The 26,760-nt window shown below is 46.1% G+C and overlaps 1 protein-coding gene across 1 annotated transcript; it reads right to left on the bottom strand.

Moving 5' to 3' along the window:
* Window positions 1–2,941: 2,941 nt before the first annotated feature.
* lonp2 (lon peptidase 2, peroxisomal) lies at window positions 2,942–26,674 on the bottom strand. Its single transcript, NM_001173599.1, has 15 exons — window positions 26,368–26,674; window positions 25,267–25,519; window positions 24,641–24,772; window positions 24,338–24,460; window positions 23,477–23,640; window positions 20,806–20,900; window positions 20,002–20,260; window positions 17,012–17,153; window positions 15,183–15,333; window positions 14,745–14,871; window positions 11,122–11,270; window positions 9,540–9,673; window positions 8,056–8,263; window positions 7,748–7,938; window positions 2,942–4,031 (listed from the first exon to the last, which is right to left on the bottom strand). Exons 1-15 carry the CDS (start codon window positions 26,598–26,600, stop codon window positions 3,801–3,803), a joined length of 2,592 nt encoding a protein of 863 aa, NP_001167070.1. The 5' UTR covers window positions 26,601–26,674; the 3' UTR covers window positions 2,942–3,800.
* Window positions 26,675–26,760: the final 86 nt, after the last annotated feature.

The raw sequence follows: 26,760 nt of genomic DNA on the forward strand, positions 1-26,760 counted from the left end.
TATGATATGAAGGTTTGGCTTGGAAAGGTTGTTTCGCCTAGTCACAGACAGCTAATGTGTTGTGCATTGAAGTCCACAAGCGAAGGGCAAAGGTGAGAGAGCTCGTAGATGTGAGAAGGAATACAACAAGCTGTTTGTATATGGCTATGATAGGGAACTGTTTGCGTGTGATCAGGGGTGTATTCATTCCACCGATTCTGTTAAAATGTTTCTTAAATGGGGATAAACATACCTGAATTTGTCCAATAGAAACTTTTTTGCAACTGTTGGACTAATGATTACACCCTAAATCAGCTAGATGCAGGCAAGAGTGTGCAAGGTGGTATTGAATGTGTCACCTTAAATCTTTCTCTCGAACCTGTGTGCACTTACGTTGTAAACTTTCATTTACAGGCTAAGTTGTAGCAAAGTCATGTGTATAGGGAAAATTTGAGTATCATGTAGTAGCCTAAACCTATCAATGTTACAATGAACTGGGTGAATGGAATATGAATGACAGTCATCCAATATGCTGTAATAGAAATAAGGCCATGCTCATAAAAAAATGATCGTCCTCCCTCATCTTAAACGGCACCGACCGCCACTGGTTTGCAAATTACAGATTTGCACTGTTCAGAAGTGCTAAGTACTTTCGGCCAGCAATCCTACTGGTCTGTCATTGTCTTTAGGGTTGTCTGTGTGTGCTGCGAGGTGCATTGTTAAGTATGGTACGTCGTGTGTGCGCTTCCCAGTCCCATGCCGCCCCAGCTGAAGCCCTGTACTGGGTGGAGGCTCTGGGGCGTCAGTGTTCTGGCCGGTGAATGAAGGGTTAGCTCTGTAGGATCATAATTACCAGAGGCCCCCAGGGACTTTGGCACCCTGCCAGCCCACTCCACTGGGGAACACAGACCACTCCTTCTCTGACCCTGCTGCTGCTTTGTCTTCCCACTCCCCTCATGCATTATCTCCCTCCAGTAATGGCCCTAACAGGAATGGCTATATTCAGTCATAAACTCAGCAAAAAAATAAACGTCCTCTCACTGTCAACTGCGTTTATTTTCAGCGAACTTAATGTGTATATTTATATGAACATAAGATTCAACAACAGATATAAACTGAACAAGTTCCACAGACATGTGACTAACAGAAAGGGAATAATGTGTCCATGAACAGAGGGGGGTCAAAATCAAAAGTAAGTCAGTATCTGGTGTGGTCACCAGCTGCATTAAGTACTGCAGTGCATCTCCTCCTCATGGACTGCACCAGATTGCCAGTTCTTGCTGTGAGATGTTACCCTACTCTTCCACCAAGGCACCTGCAAGTTCTTGGACATTTCTGGGGGAAATGGCCCTAGCCCTCCGATCCAACAGGTCCCAGACGTGCTCAATGGGATTGAGATCCGAGCTCTTCGCTGGCCATAGCAGAACACTGACATTCCTGTCTTGCAGGAAATCACTCACAGAATGAGCAGTATGGCTGGTGGCATTGTCATACTGGAGGGTCATGTCAGGATGAGCCTGCAGGAAGGGTACCACATGAGGGAGGAAGACGTCTTCCCTGTAACGCACAGTGTTGCGATTGCCTGCAATGACAACAAGCTCAGTCCGATGATGCTGTTACACATCGCCCCAGACCATGACAGACTCTCCACCTCCAAATCGATCCCGCTCCAGAGTACAGGCCTCGGTGTAACGCTCATTCCTTCAACGATAAACGAGAATCCGACCATCACCCCTGGTGAGAATAAACTGCGACTCGTCAGTGAAGAGCACTTTTTGCCAGTCCTGTCTGGTCCCGCGAGGTTGTTGATGTCTGGTGAGGACCTACCTTACACCAGGCCTACAAGCCCTCAGTCCAGCCTCTCTCAGCCTATTGCGGACAGTCTGAGCACTGATGGAGGGATTGTGCATTCCTGGTGTAACTCAGTCAGTTGTTGTTGCCATCCTGTACCTGTCCCGCAGGTGTGATGTTCGGATGTACCGATCCTGTGCAGGTGTTGTTACACGTGGTCTGCCACTGCGAGGACAATCAGCTGTCCGTGCTGTCTCCCTGTACGGACATTGCAATTTATTGCCCTGGCCACATCTGCAGTCCTCATGCCTCCTTGCAGCATGCCTGAGGCACATTCACACAGATGAGCAGGGACCCTGGGCATCTTTCTTTTGGTGTTTTCAGAGTCAGGAGAAAGGCCTCTTTAGTGTCCTAAGTTTTCATAACTGTGACCTTAATTTCCTACCCTCTGTAAGCTGTTAGTGTCTTAACAACCGTTCCACAGATGCATGTTCATTAATTGTTTGTGGTTCATTGAACAAGCATGGGAAACAGTGTTTAAACCCTTTACAATGAAGAGCTGTGAAGTTATTTTGATTTTTACAAATTATCTTTGAAAGACAGGGTCCTGAAAAAGGGACGTTTCTTTTTTTGCTGAGTTTATATGCTGCTTATTCTGTTTAGGTGAAAGTGCTTGTTTCCTTCCCAGTCCTCATTCAATCAAAGCAGCAATTCGATTTAGTGTACAGTGACTGTATAGTAGAGTGAACATGACGTCCATAAGCGTTGGAACCGTCGTGGGATTTCATTACTGGTGTGTTGCTGTGTGTTCCAGTCATGATTGACAACACAGGGTAGTTTCCTCTCGTGATGGCGTCATAGATGAGGCCTTATTTTCCCTTCCCTGAAACGTACCATAGTGTTAATATTTACAGTAGGCTACTATTGTCTGTAGTTGGTTTCTAGTCGTAGCTTTCTCCCGTTGGGCCCAAAGGAAGGCGTATATAGCCTAGATGCTGGAAGCAGCAGGCATGCTGTGGTGGAGCTTGTCTTGGCTCATCGTCGTTGTAGAGCAGAATGATGATCCACACCCTGCTGTTGCTAAGACGGCTGCATCGCGCTCTGCTGATTCTCAACCACATTCAACAGAGTACTTTCAGTACGTCACACACGCAAATTATGCAATTTAATATTTGTATTGAAATTCTTTATTTTCATTATGCAACTGTTGTTACAGAGCTATTTAGTGAGACTGTATCCCTTAGGGGTATGACATAGTACTGTGCAATCACGCTCATCCTGTATCCACACATACAATCCCTTGTAAAGCCATACCAGCAGAATTATCTGGATATTGAGCGGACCGCTGATGCCAATTATGAAGCCTCTGTAAACCTCATTCAGTCGTTAAATCTGAGGTACATGAACAGCATGGTCAAGGTCACCGGCCTTGTTATTATTCAAATGTACGTAGCCAGAGCTTTTACAGCAGAGCAACTGGAACAACTATCACTGACTAGTAGTGTTACAATTCACATAAGTCCCACACTGTGGATTCTTCAGCCAGTTCCCAGAACAACCCAGTGTGCAGCAGACACAGTAGAACTAAGTGATTGATGGTCCTAAATCGGTCTGAACTCCACCAGGATCAGACCAGTCAGGTCATAAATGTTGAATGTCAGATCCAAATCCGCAACACCATGAAGGAAAGGCAACAGGTGTTACAAGGGAGGGCACTATATTTCAACCTGTCCTCTTTGTGTGAGAAAGTTTCAACTCATGAACTTAAGGAAAGTGTTGAAGTAGATAAAGAACATGTTTGTGTCACAGAGGCCTCCTTACCAACAGACTAGTAACACCCACACCCCCTCTGATAACTGCCTGTTTATGCATCCACCACAAATCATGTGGTCAGTGTGTTTCTGCCTCATACAGATTAATGTATGGAAGATACAATGTGCTATGAGCTTTCCATATCCACCAGGAAGATGAATGGGAGTTCCTGTCTATTATATGTTAGTCAGAGTGTGGTAATATTACAGGGACCCATCTCACAGTTTGCTGACAATGTGTGGTAGAGTGAGAGGGTTGGACATTCCGGGGAACCCCCCATCGAAGGCTGCGTTCAGGACCTCGTCCAGGTTGCTGGCTGTTACAAAGTCCAGCTCCACCCGGACGTTAGCTGGGATCTCCTCCAGGTCCTTCTCATTGCGCTTTGGGATGATGACACGCTTCACCCCGGCCCTGTGAGCTGCCAGGACCTTGTCCTTGATCCCTCCCACCTGCAGACAGAATTAGGGCTGGCACAATTACCGTATAACTGACGGTTATGGATGAAGACAGTCATGAAAATAAAATAACCTTGGGGGGTTTTTGGGAACAAACTGCTGACCGAAGACGGGGCAGCCGGACATTCGTGCGGTTGAGTCAGTTTCTGAGATAACATGGACTCTTAACGTGATTAAACTTTGTTGCCCCTTGCTGAAACAAGTAAGGTGTTGTAGCAAACAATTAATAGAATGGGCTTGGAACCTCTAAACCTGGCTATTTCACTGGTAAACTCATGGGTACACTCGCAATGTCTTCCTGGTATTGTGCTAGAATAATTTCCATGGTAATGGAAGCTCATTATGATAACTGTAGGGGTGAACGACTCCAGGATTTTTGGAGTCGTCTCGGCTGCGCACCACCTCATTATTGCAGAGTCCTACTAGGAACACAACTGTTGCATTCTAAAGAGGACTGGCATGAGCATGATGCTGCCCATTTGCTTATCAACTTATAAAAGGCCTATTTTGTTTGAATATAGATGTGTAGGAAGTAGATTATTTCAGCTGCGTGCAGCATTGACAGATTCACATGGGATGATATGGCGCACTCTCACTCTCCACGCTGATAAGCCTATTCTTTGCCGTGTTATATACCCCTATTCGGATGGGACTAGTATTCATAGAGATGTTGGTCATGTAATTATTATGAAAGCATGTGCGTTATTCCAGAGGACAATTCACACAGGATTCATTTTTTCAACATTCGTTAAAAAATATATATTCAATTGACTTATGACTGAAGCCTGGAGCGGAGGTTTGTATTCTAGCAGTGAAGAAATGTCAACGTCATGTCTAGACAATAACAGGCTACACTGATAACTCATGCATGGCTGCTAAATGTATAGGTCTCCCCATCATATTTACATTGAAGTGTGATCATAATCCTTATTTTAGCAATCCATGGTAGACTTCCCTCCTAATAAAAATGCCCCAGATTGTGCTGATTTGAGCTGCTGGACAGTATTTGCACTTGAGATGTGTTTATGCATGAGAAAGTGAACTTGCCATTTCCAAAAAGTTTAGATCAGTGGGGAATCGGGGATGCTCTGCTTTGCTATCTATTGACTAACTAGGACATCAACAGCCAGGGTTTCATTAAATAAGCTATAGGCACAATACCTTTTTTCGCCCATTTAGGTCTAATTAAACTGACGTTTTTGGCGATGTTCAACTTCAATTCACTGGCACAATTTAGAATAGCTTAGCCCTAGGCCTACTCATTGATGTACAGTCGTGGCCAAAAGTTTTGAGAATGACACAAATATTAATTTTCAAAGTCTGCTGCCTCAGTGTCTTTAGATATTTTTGTCAGATATTACTATGGAATACTGAAGTATAATTACAAGCATTTCATAAGCGTCAAAGGCTTTTATTGACAATTACATGAAGTTGATGCAAAGAGTCAATATTTGCGGTGTTGACCCTTCTTTTTCAAGACCTCTGCAATCCCCCCTGGCATGCTGTCAATTAACTTCTGGGCCACATCCTGACTGATGGCAGCCCATTCTTGCATAATCAATGCTTGGAGTTTGTCAGAATTTGTGGGTTTTTGTTTGTCCACCCGCCTCTTGAGGATTGACCACAAGTTCTCAATGGGATGAAGGTTTTGGGAGTTTCCTGGCCATGGACCAAAAATATCGATGTTTTGTTCCCCGAGCCACTTAGTTATCACTTTTGCCTTATGGCAAGGTGCTCCATCATGCTGGAAAAGGCATTGTTCATCACCAAACTGTTCCTGGATGGTTGGGAGAAGTTGCTCTTGGAGGATGTGTTGGTACCATTCTTTATTCATGGCTGTGTTCTTAGGCATAATTGTGAGTGAGCCCACTCCCTTGGCTGAGAAGCAACCCCACACATGAATGGTCTCAGGATGCTTTACTGTTGGCATGACACAGGACTAATGGTAGCGCTCACCTTGTCTTCTCCGGACAAGCTTTTTTCCGGATACAATTGGAAAGGGGATTCATCAGAGAAAATGACTTTACCCCAGTCCTCAGCAGTCCAATCCCTGTACCTTTTGCAGAATATCAGTCTGTCCCTGATGTTTTTCCTGGAGAGAAGTGGCTTCTTTGCTGCCCTTCTTGACACCAGGCCATCCTCCAAAAGTCTTCGCCTCACTGTGCGTGGATGCACTCACACCTGCCTGCTGCCATTCCTGAGCAAGCTCTGTACTGGTGGTGCCCCGATCCCGCAACTGAATCAACTTCAGGAGACGGTCCTGGCGCTTGCTGGACTTTCTTGGGCGCCCTGAAGCCTTCTTCACAACAATTGAACCTCTCTCATTGAAGTTCTTGATGATCCGATAAATGGTTGATTTAGCTGCAATCTTACTGGCAGCAATATCCTTGCCTGTGAAGCCCTTTTTGTGCAAAGAAATGATGACGGCACATGTTTCCTTGCAGGCAACCATGGTTGACAGAGGAAGAACAATGATTCCAAGCACCACCCTCCTTTTGAAGCTTCCAGTCTATTATTTGAACTCAATCAGCATGACAGTGTGATCTCCATGACAGTGTGATCGGTCCTTTTGTGGCAGGGCTGAAATGCAGTGGAAATGTTTTTGGGGGATTCAGTTCATTTGCATGGCAAAGAGGGACTTTGCAATTAATTGCAATTCATCTGACCACTCTTCATAACATTCTGGAGTATATGCAAATTGCCATCATACAAACTGAGGCAGCAGACTTTGTGAAAATGTATATTTGTGTCATTCTCAAAACTTTTGGCCACGACTGTAAACTATACTTTTGGTGAATTGACGAGGTATTTCAAGACAATACATTGCGAGATACAGATTATCAAGACATAGCCTATACGCACGGTTCCGACTGTTTGCCTGCCCCTCTTGCTGGCTCGCCTGCTCTTTCTCTTCACTATGAAAGATGCCAGTGTGTGTGTTCAGTCTTCGGTCTGTTGCATGTTTGTAGCTTAGCCTACTCATTGATAACCCCTACTTTAGTAAATATGCAAGAAATTGTGAGATACACCTACACAGTACTGCGAGATACAGCTTTAGATTACCGATGCATGGCTCTGACTGCCGACCTGCCTACCTATGTCTGGCTGTGCCCTTCCCCTCGCTCACCTTCGCTAGCACGCCCTTTCTTTGCTGTGAAAGATGCGTGAGTTCGTGTTCTCTGAAGTTGCCTATGGCAACTAGCCTAGTCAGTCTCCTCCATTACAAAAATACTGAATCTTAGGGGTCGATTCCACTACGCATGACACCCAGAAATTGGAGTCGACGGGCAAGGAATCTATTATTTTGTAGTGGACACCCCACCACTAGTTAACTGCTCATGCAATGGAATGTATTTTGTAATGTCAGTTGAGTTGAATCAACAAATCACAGCACATATTGATGGGTACACTTCCTGATTTTACTTCCTGCTTTGTTCATATGGGTACACTCACAATGGCCGCCAGTCCACCCATTTATGCCGTCATTGACTTGAATGGGGACGCCCATTCTATTTATTCTATTTCTACTGCAGCACATGCAGTCCGGAGCGGAGGAAATGAGAAAATGTGCATTTAATATGCATTTAGATTTTTTTGTTGCTATTCACACAGTTATTTTACGGAGATCATGGTCATTTGGCTGGCCAATTACAGTCATCCAAAATTCCATGACCGTCACAGCACTATGCAGAAGTGTAGTTGTGTCTCACCGGCAGCACCAGGCCTCTCAGAGTGATCTCTCCAGTCATGGCCACATCAGACCGTACCAGGCGCCCACTGAACAGCGAGGCCAGGACCGTTACCATGGTGACTCCAGCCGATGGGCCGTCCTTTGTGACTGCTCCCGCTGGGAAGTGCAGATGGATGTCTGTCCCCTCAAGAGGATCTGAACCACCGACCACTACATCAGACAGACAGACACACAGTCCTTCAGCCGTCATTGTGTATTGCTTTGATATGGACGTAAATGAGTAGCAAAGCTAAGACATAATGCATTTTGTTCTGTGTCTTCACTCACTGTTGGTCAGCTGGTAGGTCTTGGCATTGCTGCGCAGCCAGCTCATGGCCAGGTGGGCAGATTCCTTCATAACGTCACCCAGTTGTCCAGTCAGGGTCAGCTGGCCCTCACCCTCCATGCGGCTGGCCTCCACAAACATGATCTCCCCTCCCAGGGGGGTCCAGGCCAGGCCGACGGCCACGCCCGGCAGTGTCAGACGCTCCGACACCTGGACACGACCAGGGAGAGGAACACAGTCATCTACACTGAGTGTACAAAACAGGAAAACCTGCTCTTTCCATGACCTAGACTGACCAGGTGAATCCAGGTAAAAACTATAATCCCTTATTGATGTCACCTGTTAAATCCACTTCAAATCAGTGAAGATGAAGGGTAGGAGACAGGTTAAAGAAGGACTTTTAAGCCATGAGACGGATTGTGTATGTGTGCCAAAGAAAATATTCAAGTGCCTTTGAACGGGGTATACCAGGCACACCGGTTTGAGTGTGTCAAGAACTGCAAGGCTGCTGAATTTCTCACACTCAACAGTTTCCCATGTGTATCAAGAATGGTCCACCACCCAAAGGACATTTAGCCAACTTGATACAATTGTGGGAAGCATTAGAGTCAACATGGGCCAGCATCCCTATGGAACGCTTTCGACACCTTGTAGAGTCCATGCAGCAACACATTTATGTTATTCTTAGGGCAAAAGGGGGTGTGGGTGCAACTCAATATTAGGAAGGTGTTGTTAATGTTTTGTACACTCAGTGTATACACACACACCTAGATACTGGATCTGTAGTCATCTACACATAACTACTATATTTTTAGTCATCTAAACACTGAGGTGTGAGTAAGAGTATTGGGTTTACGATGTTTTAAAACTAGCTGTAGTCCTCAGTATCCTATGCTCAATGTGGACTAGAAGAATGTTGTGGTCTGCCTTCCCTCCAAATAACCCTCCTTCTCCTCTCCCTGCTGTACACACAACACAGGCACATTCCAGTCCCCCTGTGAGAGCTCGAGAGCCCCTCACCCGACCCCTTCTCTCCCCCTCCGCCCCCAAATCCCATGGGTATGAATGGAATGCTAAGCTACATTAGTAACATAAGTGTGTACTTTCTCCAGCACAGCTACACTGCTTTAAGCCTGCAGAAACAGCAACCTAATCACAATTTGGCACATTTAGGTGCATCTATAGTACTCTTTTAAAGTCGCACACTTCAAGTCTGCCAACTAGTACGGTTATAAGTGCATGTTTATAGTTCTCTCACTTGCTCAAGAGGACAAGTGTTAGGGGTACATAAGAACACTTTGGCTTTAATTCTGCATGACAAGGCTTTTCTATACATGTGCTTCCCACAATAGAGAATCATCCTGCTGTAATGGCTGCAATCTGCAGTGTCATCAGCATAGTAAATGTTTCTCTCTCCAGTGCATCAGTCTTCCCAGTGCAGGGGTGTGTGTTGGGCCAGACAGTGCCAACCCCTACCCTCTCTCACCTCCATCTCAAAGACGTGCGGCCCCAGTATGTCTTTCAACGCAATGTGGTCGATGACGATGGGCATATCTGGGGGCGCTGCCATGTCTGCCGACACCCCGTCAGGCTCCTCTCCCCTCCTCCCTCGCTTCCCCTCTGACACACACACACACACACACACAAGGTCAGAGAGAATGAGAACATAGAAAGCAGGTGAGCAAATTATAGAGATGAATAGAAATATTAGCAACAGCAAAAGTTAATTTGAGAGGTTGGAGGAGGACGTAAAACAACAAGGTGTGCGTTTGTGCACAAAGTGCATGTCTGAGTGTTTGTTCTTGTGTGCGGTACACAACACAGCCTCCCCAGACCTCTTATTATGCACATGCTGATCACTGGTCATGTGACCTGACTACCAATGCAATGTGGATGAGGAGCATGGTGTTCCCCTCAACAGAGCTAGTCCATTCAGTGGCAACACTACACTGCAGCACAACACTATTTTACAAACACTTAATGGATAGTTAAAGAGGGCAGTCTTTATGGACTGACATATCTATGTAGTGAGTGAATGTGTAATATAAATCAGCTCTGACAGTCCCTCTTGGAGCTGTGTAGTGCCATGAAAGATAAAACAAAGCGAGGGATGAAACGAAGGATACAACCAGGGGAGAGAGGAGGGCAAAGGAACAACAGCCGTGCTCCTAACTGGTCATGTGACAGCTGTCATGAGCCGCCAGTCGTGGAGCAGCTGGTAGAGAAAAGAAAGACACAGATCCCCCCCACAGCGCGCACACTCCTCCTCACAACTCTTTGTTCGGTCTGCCAATAATGTCACCGTTACCTGGCAACAGACAGCCATTTACACAAAGAGCAGAGGAAGACTGTCATTCTCTCTTTTCATCTGCTGCTGTTTTGCAGTGGGAGTGGTTACACAGAAGGGGGGGGGGCAGTCCAATTCTGTTTCAATAGGGCAACAGAGCCATAAAACCCCTCTGTTCTGCCCCCACTCCCCCCACTCTGGCTGTGTTAACTGCCAGTGTGATTTCTCCTGTTACACAAGAGCTGCTGCACAGAGACACTGGGGGAGGGAAGGCAGGGGGCATGTGGTCGTGAGGCCGTCTGTTAGCAGGATTAACCCCCCCCATACCCTTCAGAAGGGGGATGGCGTGTCTGTGTGTACTGTGTGTGTGAGCGTGCGTGTCTTTATGTTTGAGAGGGCATTGTTCATTGGTCAGCAGATTTTTGGCCAGGGACTGCACAACCAACCGGCAGTGTGAAAGTGTGTGAGGTGACGGTGCTCACTGGAGGGAAGGAGGGAGCACCTGGAAGTGTACATAGTATGATATAGCCATGTCTGTTCCTAACAACTCAATTAGCTCCAGCCTCCAGGGGCAGATATTGTGATTCCACAGCTTGTATGTGGGGAGTGCTAGTCTGTATTTATGCAGAATACAGCAGGCCACTGAGGCACTGCTGAGTCCAGCTCACCACTGCAGTATGTTTGAGGGCAGGGCCTGATACTGTAGCTGTGCCAGTCAGTCAGTCAGTCAGTCCCCCCTCCCGCCCCACAGAGAGTGGCTTTCCCCTGCTGGTTTTTCTACCTCCGTGCTCAGCTCCCTGGGGGGCGCTCTCAGCAGGCGCAGCCTCTGATTTGGTAACATTGTGACCCTCTGCGACCTTCACTGCCACTGCTCGACAGATCGCACCGATCTTCCTCTCCAGGGAGCGGACACCGGCCTCACGAGTGTACCTGCGTACACACACACGCACACACACACACACACACACACACACACACACACACACACACACACACACACACACACACACACACACACACACACACGTTCCGCTATCACCAACCATTATGGTTAAAATGACAGTGTAATGTGAGTGACTGTTTGAGACATCACAATCTCCCCCCTGGCCCTGCTGATAGGTGCTGGCCCCATTTGCAGCATGCTCTGACCACCTTTCTCCTTGTTCTTCAGCCTGCCAGCCCCAGTGGCATTCTGTCTTCTTCTATGTATTTTTCTAAAGATTTGGCATGGGCCCTCAGATCCTCAAAAAGTTCTGCAGCTGCACCACTGAGAGCATCTTGACTGGTTGCATCAAGATGCGCTACAGAGGATAGTGCGTACGGCCCAGTACATCACTGGGGTCGAACTCCCTGCCATCCAGGACCTCTATACCAGGCGGTGTCAGAGGAAGGCCCTAAAAATTGTCAAAGACTCCAGCCACACCCAAGTCATAGACTGTTCTCTGCCACCGCACAGCAAATGGTACCGGAGCGCTAAGACCAGGACCAAAAGGCTCCTGAACAGCTTCTACCCCCAAACCATAAGACTGCTAAATACACTGAACAAAAATATAAAACGCAACATGTAAAGTGTTGGTCCCATGTTTCATGAGCTGAAATAAAAGATCCCAGAAATGTTTCATACGTACAAAAAGCTTATTTCTCTCAGATTTTGTGCACAAATTTGTTTACATCCCTGTTAGGGAGAATATCTCAAGGCATATCAAGAAGCTGATTAAACAGCATGATCATTACACAGGTGCACCTTGTTCTGGGGACAATAAAAGGGCACTAAAATCTGCAGTTTTGTCACACAACACAATGCCACAGATGTCTCAGGTTGAGGGAGCGTGGGATTGACTTGCTGACTGCAGGAATGTCCACCAGAGCTGTTGCCAGATAATTTGTTCATGTCTCTACCATAAGTTGCCTTCAACGTCTTTTTAGAGAATTTGGCAGTATGTCCAACCGGCCTCACAACCACAGACCACATGTAACCACGCCAGCCCAGAACCTCCACATCCGGCTTCTTCACCTGCAGGATCGTCTGAGACCAGCCACCCGGGCAGCTGATGAAACCGAAGAATTTCTGCACAAACTGTCAGAAACCGTCTCAGGGAAGCTCATCTGTGTGCTCATCGTCCTCACCGGGGTCTTGACCTGACTGCAGTTAGGCGACTTCTGTAGGCAAAGGCTCACCTTTGATGGCCACTTGCACGCTGGAGAAGTGTGCTCTTCCCGGATGAATCCCAGTTTCAACTGTACCGTGCAGAAGGCAGGACAGTGTGTATGGCGTCGTGTGGGCGAGTGATTTGCTGATGTCAACGTTGTGATCAGAGCGCCCAATGTGACAGTGGAGTTATGGTATGGCTATAAGCTATGGACAATGAACACAAATGCATTTGATCGATAGCAATTTGAATGCACAGAGATACCGTGACGAGATCCTGAGGCCCATTATCGTGCTATTCATCCGCCGCCACCTCATGTTTCAGCATGATAATGCACAGCCCCATGTCGCAAGGATCTATACACAATTCCTGGAAGCTGAAAAGGTCCCAGTTCTTCCACGGCCTGCATGTCACCCATTGAGCATGGTAGGGATGCTCTGGATCGATATGTACGACACACTGCGTTTCAGTTCCCGCCAATATCCAACAACTTCACACAGCCATTGAAGGGTGGGACAACATTCCACAATCAACAGCCTGATCAACTCTATGCGAAGGAGATGTGTTGTGCTGCATGAGGCAAATGGTGGTTACACCAGATACTGACTGGTTTTCTGATCCACACCCTACCTTTCTTTTTTCAAGGTATCTGTGACCAACAGACACATATCTGTATTCCCAGTCATGTGAAATCCATAGATAAGGGTCTAATACATTAATTTCCATTGACCGATTTCCTTATATAAACTGTAATTGGTGCATGTTGCGTTTATATTTTTGTTCAGTGTAGTTAACCAAATAGCTACTCGGACTATCTGCATTGACCCTTTTTGCACTAACTCTTTTGGACCACACACACACACACACACACACACACACACACACACACACACACACACACACACACACACACACACACACACACACACACACACACACACACACACACACAGTCTATTATCGGTCTTGTTACCTTTACCCCTACCTATATGAACATACAAAAGTATGGACACCCCTTCAAATTAGTGGATTCAGCTATTTCAACCACACCCGTTGCTGACAGGTGTATAAAATTGAGCACACAGCCATGCAATCTCCATAGACAAACATTGGCAGTAGAATGGTCTTACTGAAGAGCTCAGTGACTTTGAACGTGGCACCATCATAGGATGTGCTCTGTTGCAACACTCACTACAGAGTTCCAAACTGCCTCAGGAAGCAACGTCAGCACAATAACTGTTCGTCGGGAGCTTCATGAAATGGGTTTCCATGGCCGAGCAGCCGCACACAAGCCTAAGATCACCATACGTAACACCAAGCGTCGGCTGGAGTGGTGTAAAGCTCGCCACCATTGGACTCTGGAGCAGTGGAAATGTGTGCTCTGGAGTGGTGAATCACGCTTCACCATTCGATGGACGAATCTGAGTTTGGCGGATGCCAGGAGAATGCTACCTGCCCCAATGCATCGTGCCAACTGTAAAGTTTGGTGGAGGAAAAATAATGGTCTGGGCTGTTTTTCATGGTTCGGGCTAGGCCCCTTAGTTCCAGTGAAGGGAAATCTTAACACTATAGCATACAATGACATTCTAGACGATTCTGTGCTTCCAACTTCGTGGCAACAGTTTGGGGAAGGCCCTTTCCTGTTTCAGCATGACAGTGCCCTGACCTCAACCCCATTGGAACGCCCAACATCAGTGCCTGACCTCACTAATGCTTGTGGCTGAATGGAAGCAAGTCTCCGCAGCAATGTTCCAACTTCTAGTGGAAAGCCTTTTCAGAAGAGTGGAGGCTGTTATAGCAGCAAAGGAGGGACCAACTCCAAATTAATGCCCATGATTTTGAAATGAGATGTTCGACGAGCAGGTGTCCACATACTTTTGGTCATGTAGTGTATCTACATCAATTTCCTCGTACACCTGCACATCGACCCGGTACTGGTACCCCATGTAATATAGCAAAGTTACCCTTGCTCATGCGTAATTTTCTATACAAAAAATATATTTATATTGCATTGTTGGGAAGGGCCTGTAAGTAAGCATTTCACTGTTTATCTACACCTGTTGTTTACGAAGCATGTGACAATAAAAATGTACCAGTGGGTGCCCTCTGCGACCCGTCTGAACCGGTCTGGCTCTGGTAATCTCCCCCTTCTGTCCTGCTAGAAAGATAGTCACTTCCCTCCTCTCTCTGACCTGCCACTCTCCTAGCGTGTGTAAAGCACCCCCGGCGTATGTGTGAGTGTTTGTGTTCGTACTTGCTAATGATGTCCTGGGTGGTGTCCTGAGGTATCTGGAGCTGTTGGGGGGTGAGTCCATGCTGTTCTAGCTGATGGGGAATCAGGTGACGATGAGCTATCTCCACCTTCTCCTCCTGAGTGTACCCTGAGAGGACATCATACACAGATCCAGAGAATGTAACAAACACCTCTTCCTGACAGGTCATTACCATATTTATCCAGGCTGACACCACATCAATCTTGGAGGGGAACTACCCACTGTGTCTTGGGGCTACACCATGACGTGTGCTATGAATGTGTTAATAACCAGTTATTAATGTGTTAATAACCAGTTATTAATGTGTTAATAACCAGTTACATTGATTCTACATAAATCAATGGCCAAGACAGGTACTTAATGCCTCTTCAGCTGACCACTCTGCCCAACAAGATGACCCTTGACCCCTGGCCTCTGACCTTGCACCTGGAGGACCTCCATCCTGTCCAACAGGGCCGGAGGGATGGTGGCCGTGGAGTTGGCTGTAGCGATGAACAGGACCTGGGAGAGGTCGAAGGCCACGTTGAGGTAGTGGTCTGTGAAGCTGTGGTTCTGCTCTGGGTCCAGGACCTGGTGGGAGTCAGGCGGACACAGAAGAGACTCAGTATTAGGAGCCCAGTTAACACTCAACAACAGGAATGCATATTTCATTATACTCAACTGGTTAGCAACCATTACTAATGAGCTGCATGTCTACCAGCTGCAGATGTAGAAACATTTACACTGTGTGTGTCTGTGTATTGTTGGTTCAGACTTCACACTGCCAGAGGCAATAAACAAATCATTCTGCTTTGCTTCCTCCCCCACATCCCTTCTCCTCCTCCCTGCTCTGCCTCTCTCTATCCCTCTGGGCACCCAAGCAGAGAGAGAGGAAGAAAAATAGAGAGAGAGTGAGAGGGAAAGTGGGAGTAAGAAGGTGGAATGTTGAATGCAGCAGAAAAGTGGACCTGATGGGTAATTCTGTGACTGAGCCTGAAGTTTCGGTTTGGCTGTGATGTGTTCTGCAAACACTGGCACCCACAAAGCAGGATGACATTACCACGCAGGGCTACAGTACCACGCAGGGCTACAGTACCACGCAGGGCTACAGTACCACGCAGGGCTACAGTACCACGCAGGGCTACAGTACCACGCAGGGCTACAGTACCACGCAGGGCTACAGTACCACGCAGGGCTACAGTACCACGCAGGGCTACAGTACCACGCAGGGCTACAGTACCACGCAGGACTACAGTACCACGCAGGACTACAGTACCACGCAGGGCTACATTACCACGCAGGGCTACATTACCACGCAGGGCTACAGTACCACGCAGGGCTACATTACCACGCAGGACTACATTACCACGCAGGGCTACATTACCACGCAGGACTACAGTACCACGCAGGACTACAGTACCACGCAGGACTACAGTACCACGCAGGACTACAGTACCACGCCAGTAGATAAAAGGATTAAAGCAAACAATGGGACAGAGGGAGCATGTGGAAGCATGCAAGACGGCTTTTGAACTAGGAGTGTGTGAAAATGTGTGTAACAGAAAGTGTGGCATGTCTGAGTAGTGCGCACCATTTCTACTTGGGGGTCAAGCTTGGACTTGAGGCTAGTGGGGCTCTTATCGGAGCTAGCCGTAATCCTTTCCCAGAGATGAATCTTCTCCTGGTATCAGCAAGGCTATCACACTGCTGTAGATAGGTAGGCATCCTGCTCACCTAAACATAGCGACTCGCATCTTCAGGACATTACACTAACTGAATTTGAGACTCCCCACATACATTCAGTGGTGAGTGAGTGAGTGTGTGTGGACACTACAGTGCTCATTTGTCTCCGTCCATCACTGTGATGGGGATTCTTAATCCCTCCTCTCCCATTGTGTTTCCAGGAGGTGAAGTGGGACAGTGATGCACCATAGGAGCTGATAACTCCAGCAGGAAGTGGAGCAGGGCCAGGTGAACCAGCCCAGGTCACAGACCTACCTCCAGGGGACTACTGGGTCTTTCTAGAGATCAGACAGGTGTTGACTTCTTACATGCAGACTTATTTGATATGACTTGTTTCCTCCATCCTCCTCTATATATAATCTATGTAGAATCTTATCTCTCTCTCTCTGCCTGCCTGTCTGGATGAGTCTCTGTCCATCTCCCTGTATCACTCAATCCTTTCCTATCTCTTCCCCTTTGTACTCCATATTGTTTGTATCAGAGACCACGAAGCTGCCCCCTGGTCTGGTGGTCCCAGGTTTCTCACCTCCAACAGGGCAGAGGCAGGGTCTCCCTGCAGACTCTTGCCTAGCTTGTCCACCTCGTCCAGCAGGAAGACAGGGTTGTTGACTCCCACCGTCTTCAGCCCGTTGATGATGCGGCCAGGCATGCTGCCCACGTAGGTCCTCCTGGAGACAGGGAGCGAAAGGACATCATGTCAGACAGAGAGACCAGTACATAGAGGACAGAAAATGGGGTGCAGAAAGGAAAGGAGGCAAAAGGAGGAAGAAGAGAGGGATAGATAAGGAGTACAGAGGAAAGAAAATGCAAGCAAAACAAGAAAGGTGTGCAGTGAGATAATGATAGGACAGAGAGAGAATCAATGGAAGGAGAAAGACTAAAAACAAGGAAGCCAAACAGGATGCTTAAACAACGTGCTGGACCATGTATATACAAACATCCTTGATCACGTCTCTCTGTTCCTACTCCCAGCCTACAAGCAGCAACTCAAGAGGGAGCCACCAGCACAGATAGTGAGGCACTGGACAGAGGGGGCCGCCTCAACACTGCAGGACTGATTTGAAAATACTAATTGGAATATTTTCAAAGATTCATCCACCCAGGACTCATCCATCAACATTGTGGAATATACACTACATGGCCAAAAGTACATGACCGCTCGTCGAATATTTCATTCCAAAATCACGGGCATTAATATGAAGTTGCTATAACAGCCTCCACTCTTCTGGGAAGGCTTTCCACTAGGTGTTGGAACATTGCTGTGGGGACCTGCTTCCATTCAGCCACAAGAGCTTTAGTGAGGTCGGACACTGATGTTGGGCAATTAGGCCTGGCTCACAGTCGGCGTTCCAATTCATCCCAAAGGTGTTCGATGGGGTTGAGGTCAGGGCTCTGTGCAGGCCTGTCAAGTTCTTCTACCCCGATCTCGTCAAACAATTTCTGTACGAACCTCGCCTTGTGCACAGGGGAATTGTCACGTTGAAACAGGAAAGGGCCTTCCCCAAACTGTTGCCACAAAGTTGGAAGCACAGAATCGTCTAGAATGTCATTGCATGCTGTAGCGTTAGGATGTCCCTTCACTGGAACTAAGGGGCCTAGCCCAAACCATGAAAAACAGCCCCAGACCATTATTCCTCCTCCACCAAACTTCACAGTTGGCACTATGCATTGGGGCAAGTAGCGTTCTCCTGGCATCCGCCAAATCCAGATCCGTCCTTTGGACTGCCAGATGATGAAGCGTCACTACAGAGTAAGGCGTTTCCACTGCTCCAGTCCAATGGCGGCAAGCTTTACACCACTCCAGCCGACGCTTGGCATTGCGCATGGTGATCTTAGGCTTGTATGCGGCTGATTGGCAACGGAAACCCATTTCATGAAGTTGCTGACTAACAGTTATTGTGCTGAAGTTGCTTACAAAGGCCGTTTGGAACTCGATAGTGAGCGTTGCAAACGAGGACAGACGATTTTTACACATCGACTCTGCACTCCTTGTATATAGCCTCGTTATTGTTATTAATTATGTTATTGTTTTTTATTTGCACATTCTTACTTTACCTCTGCATTGTTGGTGAAAGGTCTCGTAAGTAAGGATTTCACAGTCTACACCTCTTGTATTCTCCATATTTGATTTTAATTTACACAAACACTACACCACAGCACACAAACACCATGTAAGGTGGAACCAGCATGAACCTAACTCACATCCCGGCCCCACACTTATATGGGTAAACACATGCGCTATGCACACCTGAAACCACATCAAAACACACAACAGGCAGCTTCCTAAACTGCAGTGGTGGGTGGTTTGGTGTGGTGTGGTGTCACAATTGATGCATGAGACTAGAGGCTGGGGGCTATGGATAAACTCAGAGACTGGCTGAGAGACACAGGAAGGACCTGCTGGCTGAGATGTCATCATCCCGCCGAGTCTCCATAATGACAGGAGAACCATTTGAACATGAAAGATTACATCATGCTTCCACTCCTAGTTTTCCCTCTCAGGATTACTCACATTGCAGAAATTCGACGAGCGGTCATGTACTTTTGGCCATGTAGTGTATACTGTATACAAAACATTAGGAACACCTGCTCGTTCCAGGACAGACTGACCAGCTGAAACCTTTGATCCCTTATTGACGTCACTTGTTAATAAAATCTATATTTTTACCCTGTTTTCTCCACAATTTCGTGGTATTCAATTGGTAGTTACAGTCTTGTTACATCGCTGTAACTCCCGTACGGACTCGGGAGAGGTGAAGGGCGAGAGCCGCGCGTCCTCCAAAACACAACCCAACCGCACTGCTTCTTGACACAATAACCCGTAAGCCAGCCGCACCAATGTGTCAGAGGAAACACCGTGCACCTGGCGACCGTGCTCCACTTGTTAAATTCACTTCAAAATCAGTGTAGATGAAGGGGAAGAGACAGGTTAAAGAAGGATTTTTAAGCCTCAAGACAATTGAGACATGGATTGTGTATGTGTGAAATTAAGAGGGTGAATGGGCAAGACAAAATATTTTAATGCCTTTAAACGAGGTTTGATTGTAGGTGCCAGGCGCACCGGTTTGAGTGTGTCAAGAACTGCAAAGCTGCTTGGTTTTTCACACTCAACAGTTTTCTGTGCGTAGCAACAATGGTCTACTACCTAAAGGACATCCAGCCAACTTGACACAACTGTGGGAAGCATTGGAGTCAATATGGGCCAGCATCCCTGTGGAATGCTTTCTTCATCTTGCCCTGACAAATTGAGGCTGTTCTGAGGGGAAAAGGAAGTGCAACTCAATATTAGGAAAATGTTCCCAATGTTTTGTAAACTCAGTATATATGTATCGTCTGTATAGACAGCACTTTTCTACCTGAATCTTTTGTCTACTGTTGTTGACCCACATCTGTCTCCACCTATCAACCATGACCACTGGTGAGTTACAGAAAAGGCCTCACTCAAGTTGAACTACACAGCTGCCTGCCTGCCCACCTGTTAATCCCCACCTCCGTTCTCTGCCCTATCCAGTCTACCTGTGCCCGCGGATGTCAGACTGGTCACACACCCCTCCCAGGGCGATGCGGTGGAACTCCCTGCCCAGGGTACGGGCGATGGAGCGCCCCACACTGGTCTTGCCCACCCCAGGCGGCCCCACGAAGCACAGGATGGGCCCCTTGAGGGTGCTCTTCAGCTGCCTCACAGCCAGGTACTCCAGCACTCTCCTCTTCAGCTTCTCCATGGCATAGTGGTCACTGTCCAACAGCACCCGTGCAGCATGGATATCAAGACAGTCTGCAGAGTCAATGAGGATCAGGGTTTAATTCCAACACCGTGAATATTGTCAAAGACCTTATCTAATGTCAACCAAGTGATTCAGAAAACCATTCATCTAGATTGTAATAACAAGTATTGTTTTATGTTGCTACATGACTAAGCAGACATATGGTATGGACTCCCCTGTGTGGTAATGCTGAATCATATAAGCAAATGTTCCCAATACTCTCAAACAAGTGTCTAATGACTGGCTATAGAGGACAAAGCAACCAGTTTCAAAATATGATATTGAGCTCCCTCTAGTGGTAGAAGCCTTTAATTCCATTTTGAACAGAGAGTTCAAAAGAGAGCTGTGGTGGACTTCCTCGTGGTACACTTTGGTTTCTACCCCTCGTCCCAAAAAAATGCCCTATCCCATTACAGAGATTTTCAAGGTATAACGTGCATATGATGTGCTCTGCATGTATGGATATGTACATTTCTAAGTTCAAAGAATAAAGTGTAAATGAATAAAGAAATGAACCAGAGATTGTAGTGGTGTCATGGTGGTGTACTGTGCATACCTGTGGTACTTTTGCTCCAGGGCAATTCCACCATAAGATCCAGGTAGTTTCGGGTGAGAGCGTACTCTGGCATGGACTGGGGCATCTTCTTCAATCTGTGTAGGTTATCATACAGTGCCGTCAGAAAGTATTCACACACCATTACTTTTTCCACATTTTGTTGTGTTACAGCCGGAACATAAAATGTATTACATTTAGATTTTGTGTCACTGGCCTACACACAATACCTACACACAATACCTACACACAATACCTACACACAATACCCCATAATGTCATGGGGGAATTATGTTTTTACAAATGTTTACAAATTAATAAAAAAATGAAAAGTTGATATGTATTGAGTCAATAAGTATTCAACCCCTTTTGTTATGACAAGTCTAAATACATTCAGGAGTAAAAATGTGCTTAACAAGTCAAATAATAAGTTGATTGCATGGACTCACTGTGTGCATTGATAGTGTTTAACATGATTTTTGAATGACTATATCTCATCTCTGTACCCCACACACACAGATAATTGCAAGGTCCCTCAGTCGAGCAGTACATTTCGAAAACAGATTCAACCACAAAGACCAGAAGGGCACCTATTGGTAGACATTGAATATCCCTTTGAGCATGGTGAAGTTATTCATTGGAAGGTGTATCAATACACCCAGTCACTACAAAGACACAAGGCCAATCGTGACTTTAAAACAGTTACAGAGTTGAATAGCTGTGATAGGAGAAAACTGAGGATGGATCAACAACATTGTAGTTAATCCACAATACTAACCTAATTGACAGAGTAAAAAGAACAAAGCCTGTACAGAATAAAAACATGCATCCTGTTTGCAATAAGGCACTAAAGTAAATCTGCAAAAAATGTGGCAAAGAAATGAACTGTCCTGAATACAAAGTGTTATGTTTGGGGCAAATTCTACACAACACATTACTGAGTACCACTCTTCATATTTTAAGCATGGTGGTGGCTGCATCATGTTATGGGTATGATTGTCATCGGCAAGGACTAGGGAGATTTTTTAGGATAAAAATAAACCAAATTCAGCTAAGCACTGGGAAAATCCTAGAGGAAAATCTGGTTCAGTCTGCTTTCCAACAGACACAAATTGACCTTTCAGCAGGACAATAACCTAAAACACATGCCAAATATACACTGGGTTTGGGGACACAAACACACACAATGCATAGTCCGGGTAGCCATTTGATTAGCTGTTCAGGAGTGTTATGGCTTGGGGTAAAAGCTGTTGAGAAGCCTTTTGGTCATAGACTTCGCGCTCTGATACCGCTTGCCATGCGGTAGCAGAGAGAACAGTCTATGACTGGGGTGGCTGGAGTCTCTGACAGTTTTTAGGGCCTTCCTCTTGACACTGCCTGGTGTAGAGGTCCTGGAGGGCAGGCAGCTTAGCCCCAGTGATGCATTGGGCCGTACGCACTACCCTCTGTAGTGCCATGCGGTCGGAGGCTGAGCAGTTGCCGTACCAAGCAGTGATGCAACCAGTCAGGATGCTCTCGATGGTGCAGCTGTAGAACCTTTTGAGGATCTGAGGACCCATGCCAAATCTTTTCAGTCTCCTGAGGGGGAATAGGTTCTGTCATGCCCACTTCACGACTGTCTTGGTGTGTTTGGACCATTCTAGTTTGTTGGTGATGTGGGCACCAAGGAACTTGAAGCTCTCAACCTGCTCCACTACAGCCCCGTCGATGAGAATGGGGGCATGCTCGGTCCTCCTTTTCCTGTAGTCCACAATTATCTCCTTTGTCTTAATCACGTTGAGAGAGAAGTTGCTATTCTGGCACCACCCAGCCAGGTCTCTGACCTCCTCCCTGTAGGCTGTCTTGTCAGTGATCAGGCCTACCACTGTTGTGTCATCTGCAAACTTAATGAAGGTGTTGGAGTCGTGCCTGGCCATGCAGTCGTGTACAGGCATGACCAAGATGACATTGAATGTTCCTTGTTACAGTTGATGTTGCCATGTTACAGTTGATGTTGCCATGTTACAGTTGACTTAAATATGCTTGAAAATCTATGGCAATAATTGAAAATGGCTGTCTGGCAATGACCAACAACCAACTTGACAGAGCTTGACAAATCCTTTAAAGAATAATGTGCAACTTGTTTACATTCCAGGTGTGGAAAGCTCTTCGAGAGACTTACCGAGAAAGACACAGCTGTAATTGCTGTCAAAGGTGATTCTAACATGTATTGACTTGGGGTTGAATACTTATGTAAATGAGATATTTCTGTATTTCATTTTCAAAAAATGTGCAAACAATTCTAAAAACTTGTTTTCACTTTGTCATTATGGTGTATAGTGCATAGATTTCAGGCCTTTACACAACAAAATGTAGAATAAGTCAAGGGGTATGAATACTTTCTGAAGGCATTGTATGTAATCAAGATGTATTAGTGTTTTATTTTTCATTAATTATTTTACAAATGTTAGAATTTTTCTTCCACTTTGACAGAGTATTTGTGTAGATCGTTGACAAAAAAAATGACAAATACATTTTTATCCCATGGGTTGTGAATTCTTTCTGAAGGCATTGTTTGTGTCAATGCCACTACTATGGACATATACATACATACTGTACACACACACTGCAAGTGTTCCCAAATAACTAGGAAGTCTGAATCCATTGGAATGTAAGGTAAATAAACTGTGGGTACCTTTTGAGCTCTTTGAGACAGACACGCAAGGCAGGCTCTGGCATATTCGCTCCTTTAACCTTCCTCTCCAGGACAGCTGTGTCATCACCATCCTCATCATCACCCTCTTCATCCAAGGAGAACTGATGACCAGGAAGCACACCGCCTTTACGTACAGCCAGCACCTGAGAGATAGGGGAGGGAAGAGTGCCAAGCATTAGGCATACTGTATAATCTCTGCATTTCAATTCTAAGCAGGCACTGCCTCTGATCTTCTAGCATGGCCACAAGTGTGACACTTCTTCCTAGAAGAAACGCTAACAGTTGAGTAGTCTTTGTCATTCAAGCGTCAGCATGCTTCAGTTCGGCTGACGGCTAAGCGAATAGCCAAACTGAACGAGTGTGATTGTATACTCCCTTAAAAGACCTTCGCTAGAAAAACGAGAAGAAAAGTGACAATAGTACTGTTTGTCCCCTTTGAGAAGCCATAGCTAGTATACACTTCCTCAAACTAGTTAGAATTAATCTAAGATAACATGAAAATTAAAGAGATTTCTTGAGTTTTTGCTGAGATCTTGGTCGGGCAATTTTACATCTAACTGAGATGTTAGGTGCAGTATTTCTCAATTAAAAAAATGTGCATGAAAACGAGTCGTCTCTCGTTGAATGACAACAAAGACTTTATTGAAGAATCCCTACATTTGACCAATCACAGACGAAGACTTCGGCACCCGAACTTCGGCTGGCCTAGAGAAAAAGTTGTGTGTGCCAGAACAGACAAAAAAAACCTTACTGGAGTCCAGAACGAACAAAAACGTTGTCATAATATATGCACAAACTCTTCCGAACTGTTTTGGCTGGGAAGCATGCGAACGCCTTTACCCTTTTGTTATCGTCTGGTCTTAGTTTTCTGGTCTTCTGCAGCAGTTTGAGACCCTCAATCTGTCTGGTCAGCAGGGGAAGAGTCTTCTTAAAACGTTCCTCCAGACTCACTGCATCCAGAACCTGCATGTCCACATACATATCACTGTAAGTGTATAACAGAAAGCAGGAAGAGACGCATATAGCTGATACATTCATGCCCTTACACAGCGATGTCAATAAAAAAATATTTGACATTTCTAAAAACGACACATGGTACGTGAATGAACAAGCTCCCACAGACACAGAAACACATTGCTCTACCTGGAGCTTCTCTTTGTTGGAGGTATGAATCATAGAAGCCAGGACATCAGGCAGGGTCTCCCTGGGGAGGCTGTCCAAGAGCCTTCTCAACTTGGCCACCACAGGAACAGACATGTCCAACATGCCTACCAACTAACACAGACACACAGAGAGGAAAGACAACATAGTGAAGAAACAGTACACAGGGGACAGATATGAAACATGGACAGGGGTGGAGAGATCAGAAATCAAGGTCTGTGTGTACAACTAGCAGTAAATCTGTCTACGTAAACACATACCATGACATACATAACATAGGTGGATAATATTCTGTACATTTACAGAAGAGTAGCCTAGCCTATTACCCACATTGAAGGAATCCTCATTGGCTATGCTAAAAGAACATAAAGCCATAGCTTCTGGTCCTGTGTGGCTCAGTGAGTGTGGTGCTAACACTAGAGCTGTGGGTTCTAGTCCCGATGGGGTCACATACTAAAAATACATACATTCACGGTTACTGTAATACTAGTGGCTTTGGATAAAAGCATCTGCTAAATGGTATATTATTTTTTATAGGACACACTTATACTGTAGATTATATTACTGAACGTCAGGGATGCTGCTCCTGCATTGTCTGTCACACCCACCTGCACAGCAGCCTGGTAGAACCTCTGGGACAGCTCCCCCAGCTCTCCCTCTGGCCCGGCTGCCTCAGACATCTCCTCTGGGCTGGTGTACTGCTCCAGCTTATCCAGCTGCTCCACCTCAGCCACGGGGAAGGGCCCCTCCTTCAGCAGTTGGGCCACGCGGAAGCGACACAGCCCTGTGATGAGCAGTGTGTAGTGGGGCTTGGGCCAGTTACTGCCCACTACCTGCACCGCCAGCCCCGCCGTGCCAATACTAATAATGGAGCGGTAATTACAGAATGGTATGAGGCGAGGAAAAACCGAATCGTCCCTCCCAAATGACACCCTACTACCTATACAGTGCACTACTGTTGACCAGGGCACATAAGGCTCTGGTCAAAATGTAATTAGTGCACTATGTAGGGAAAAGGGTGCCACTTGAGTTGCTGTCTCTGACCATAACATCTACAACACAGCTAGTGTACAGAGAGTCAAAGCCAAAAGAGTAAGATATATGATTAATGTTGTGCCAGAGAAAATTGTGAATTACCAATATGATTTAACATTGGCGTCCTACTTCAGTTGTTGCACTTATTAAAGCATAGAGGGACACATATTGCTACTTAGTAACCAGTGAACTAACATGGTTGTATCCTGCTAAACGCAAGGTTAAAGTCCATCTGAAGTTCAAACGACCATTCTAGAACAACTTACAGGAGAGCATGGGAAAAAAGTTTAAATTACACTTTCAAAAATGTAAAGCATGATTTAGCTATCAAGTTAGTCCTATTTTCAAGAATCAATTAAAGGAATTCTTAATAAGAAATAATATAACATCGCTTACTTATCGCACCACCATCGTAAACATTTCGAAACATTCAAACAACATCCTGTGCGATAATAGGCAGGACATGGCATAGTTCCCATTGAGTGAAGTTGAAGTACACTAGCTAGCTTTTCTCAATGTGACATTTAACTGACAGTGGTTGTTGTACAGCTTGCTAACTTAGTTACATCATAGCTCGACTACAACAGGTAGCTGTTAGGCCTGCACTTGGCAGGCACAAAGACGTTTTGAGATGTCATGTAAAATAGCAGAATTAGCTAACTACTGTTACCTACCTATGCAAAGTGGGGAGATCTTCAGTATCGTGTTCAGGATCTCGGGTGTTGGGTATCACGCCGATGATGGTGCTCTTCAGCGAGGTCCCCTTCAGTAGTCTGTTCTTCACCAGATGCATGTTCCTCGCCGTTTCAACACTGATCCGCATCGTCGAGCCCGGTAAAAGCACCCCTTCATGGGTCAACAGCAGAGGCAGTCGACTTGGGATTTGGATACCGCTGTTGGATGACATTATTTTATGTTTTCCCAGCTACCTATCTTCAGGTCAATATGGACAAAATGTATAGTACTTCTTTCGACATCGCGTGACAGGCTAGGGCGAATGTCAAAACATTGCAAACTACGGCGTGCAGTAGGGGACAAACGCCCTCTGCTGGCGCAACGCTCAATTG

This window comes from Salmo salar, chromosome ssa10, assembly GCF_905237065.1.
Source record: "Salmo salar chromosome ssa10, Ssal_v3.1, whole genome shotgun sequence".
In the NCBI taxonomy this organism is placed as follows: domain Eukaryota; kingdom Metazoa; phylum Chordata; class Actinopteri; order Salmoniformes; family Salmonidae; genus Salmo; species Salmo salar.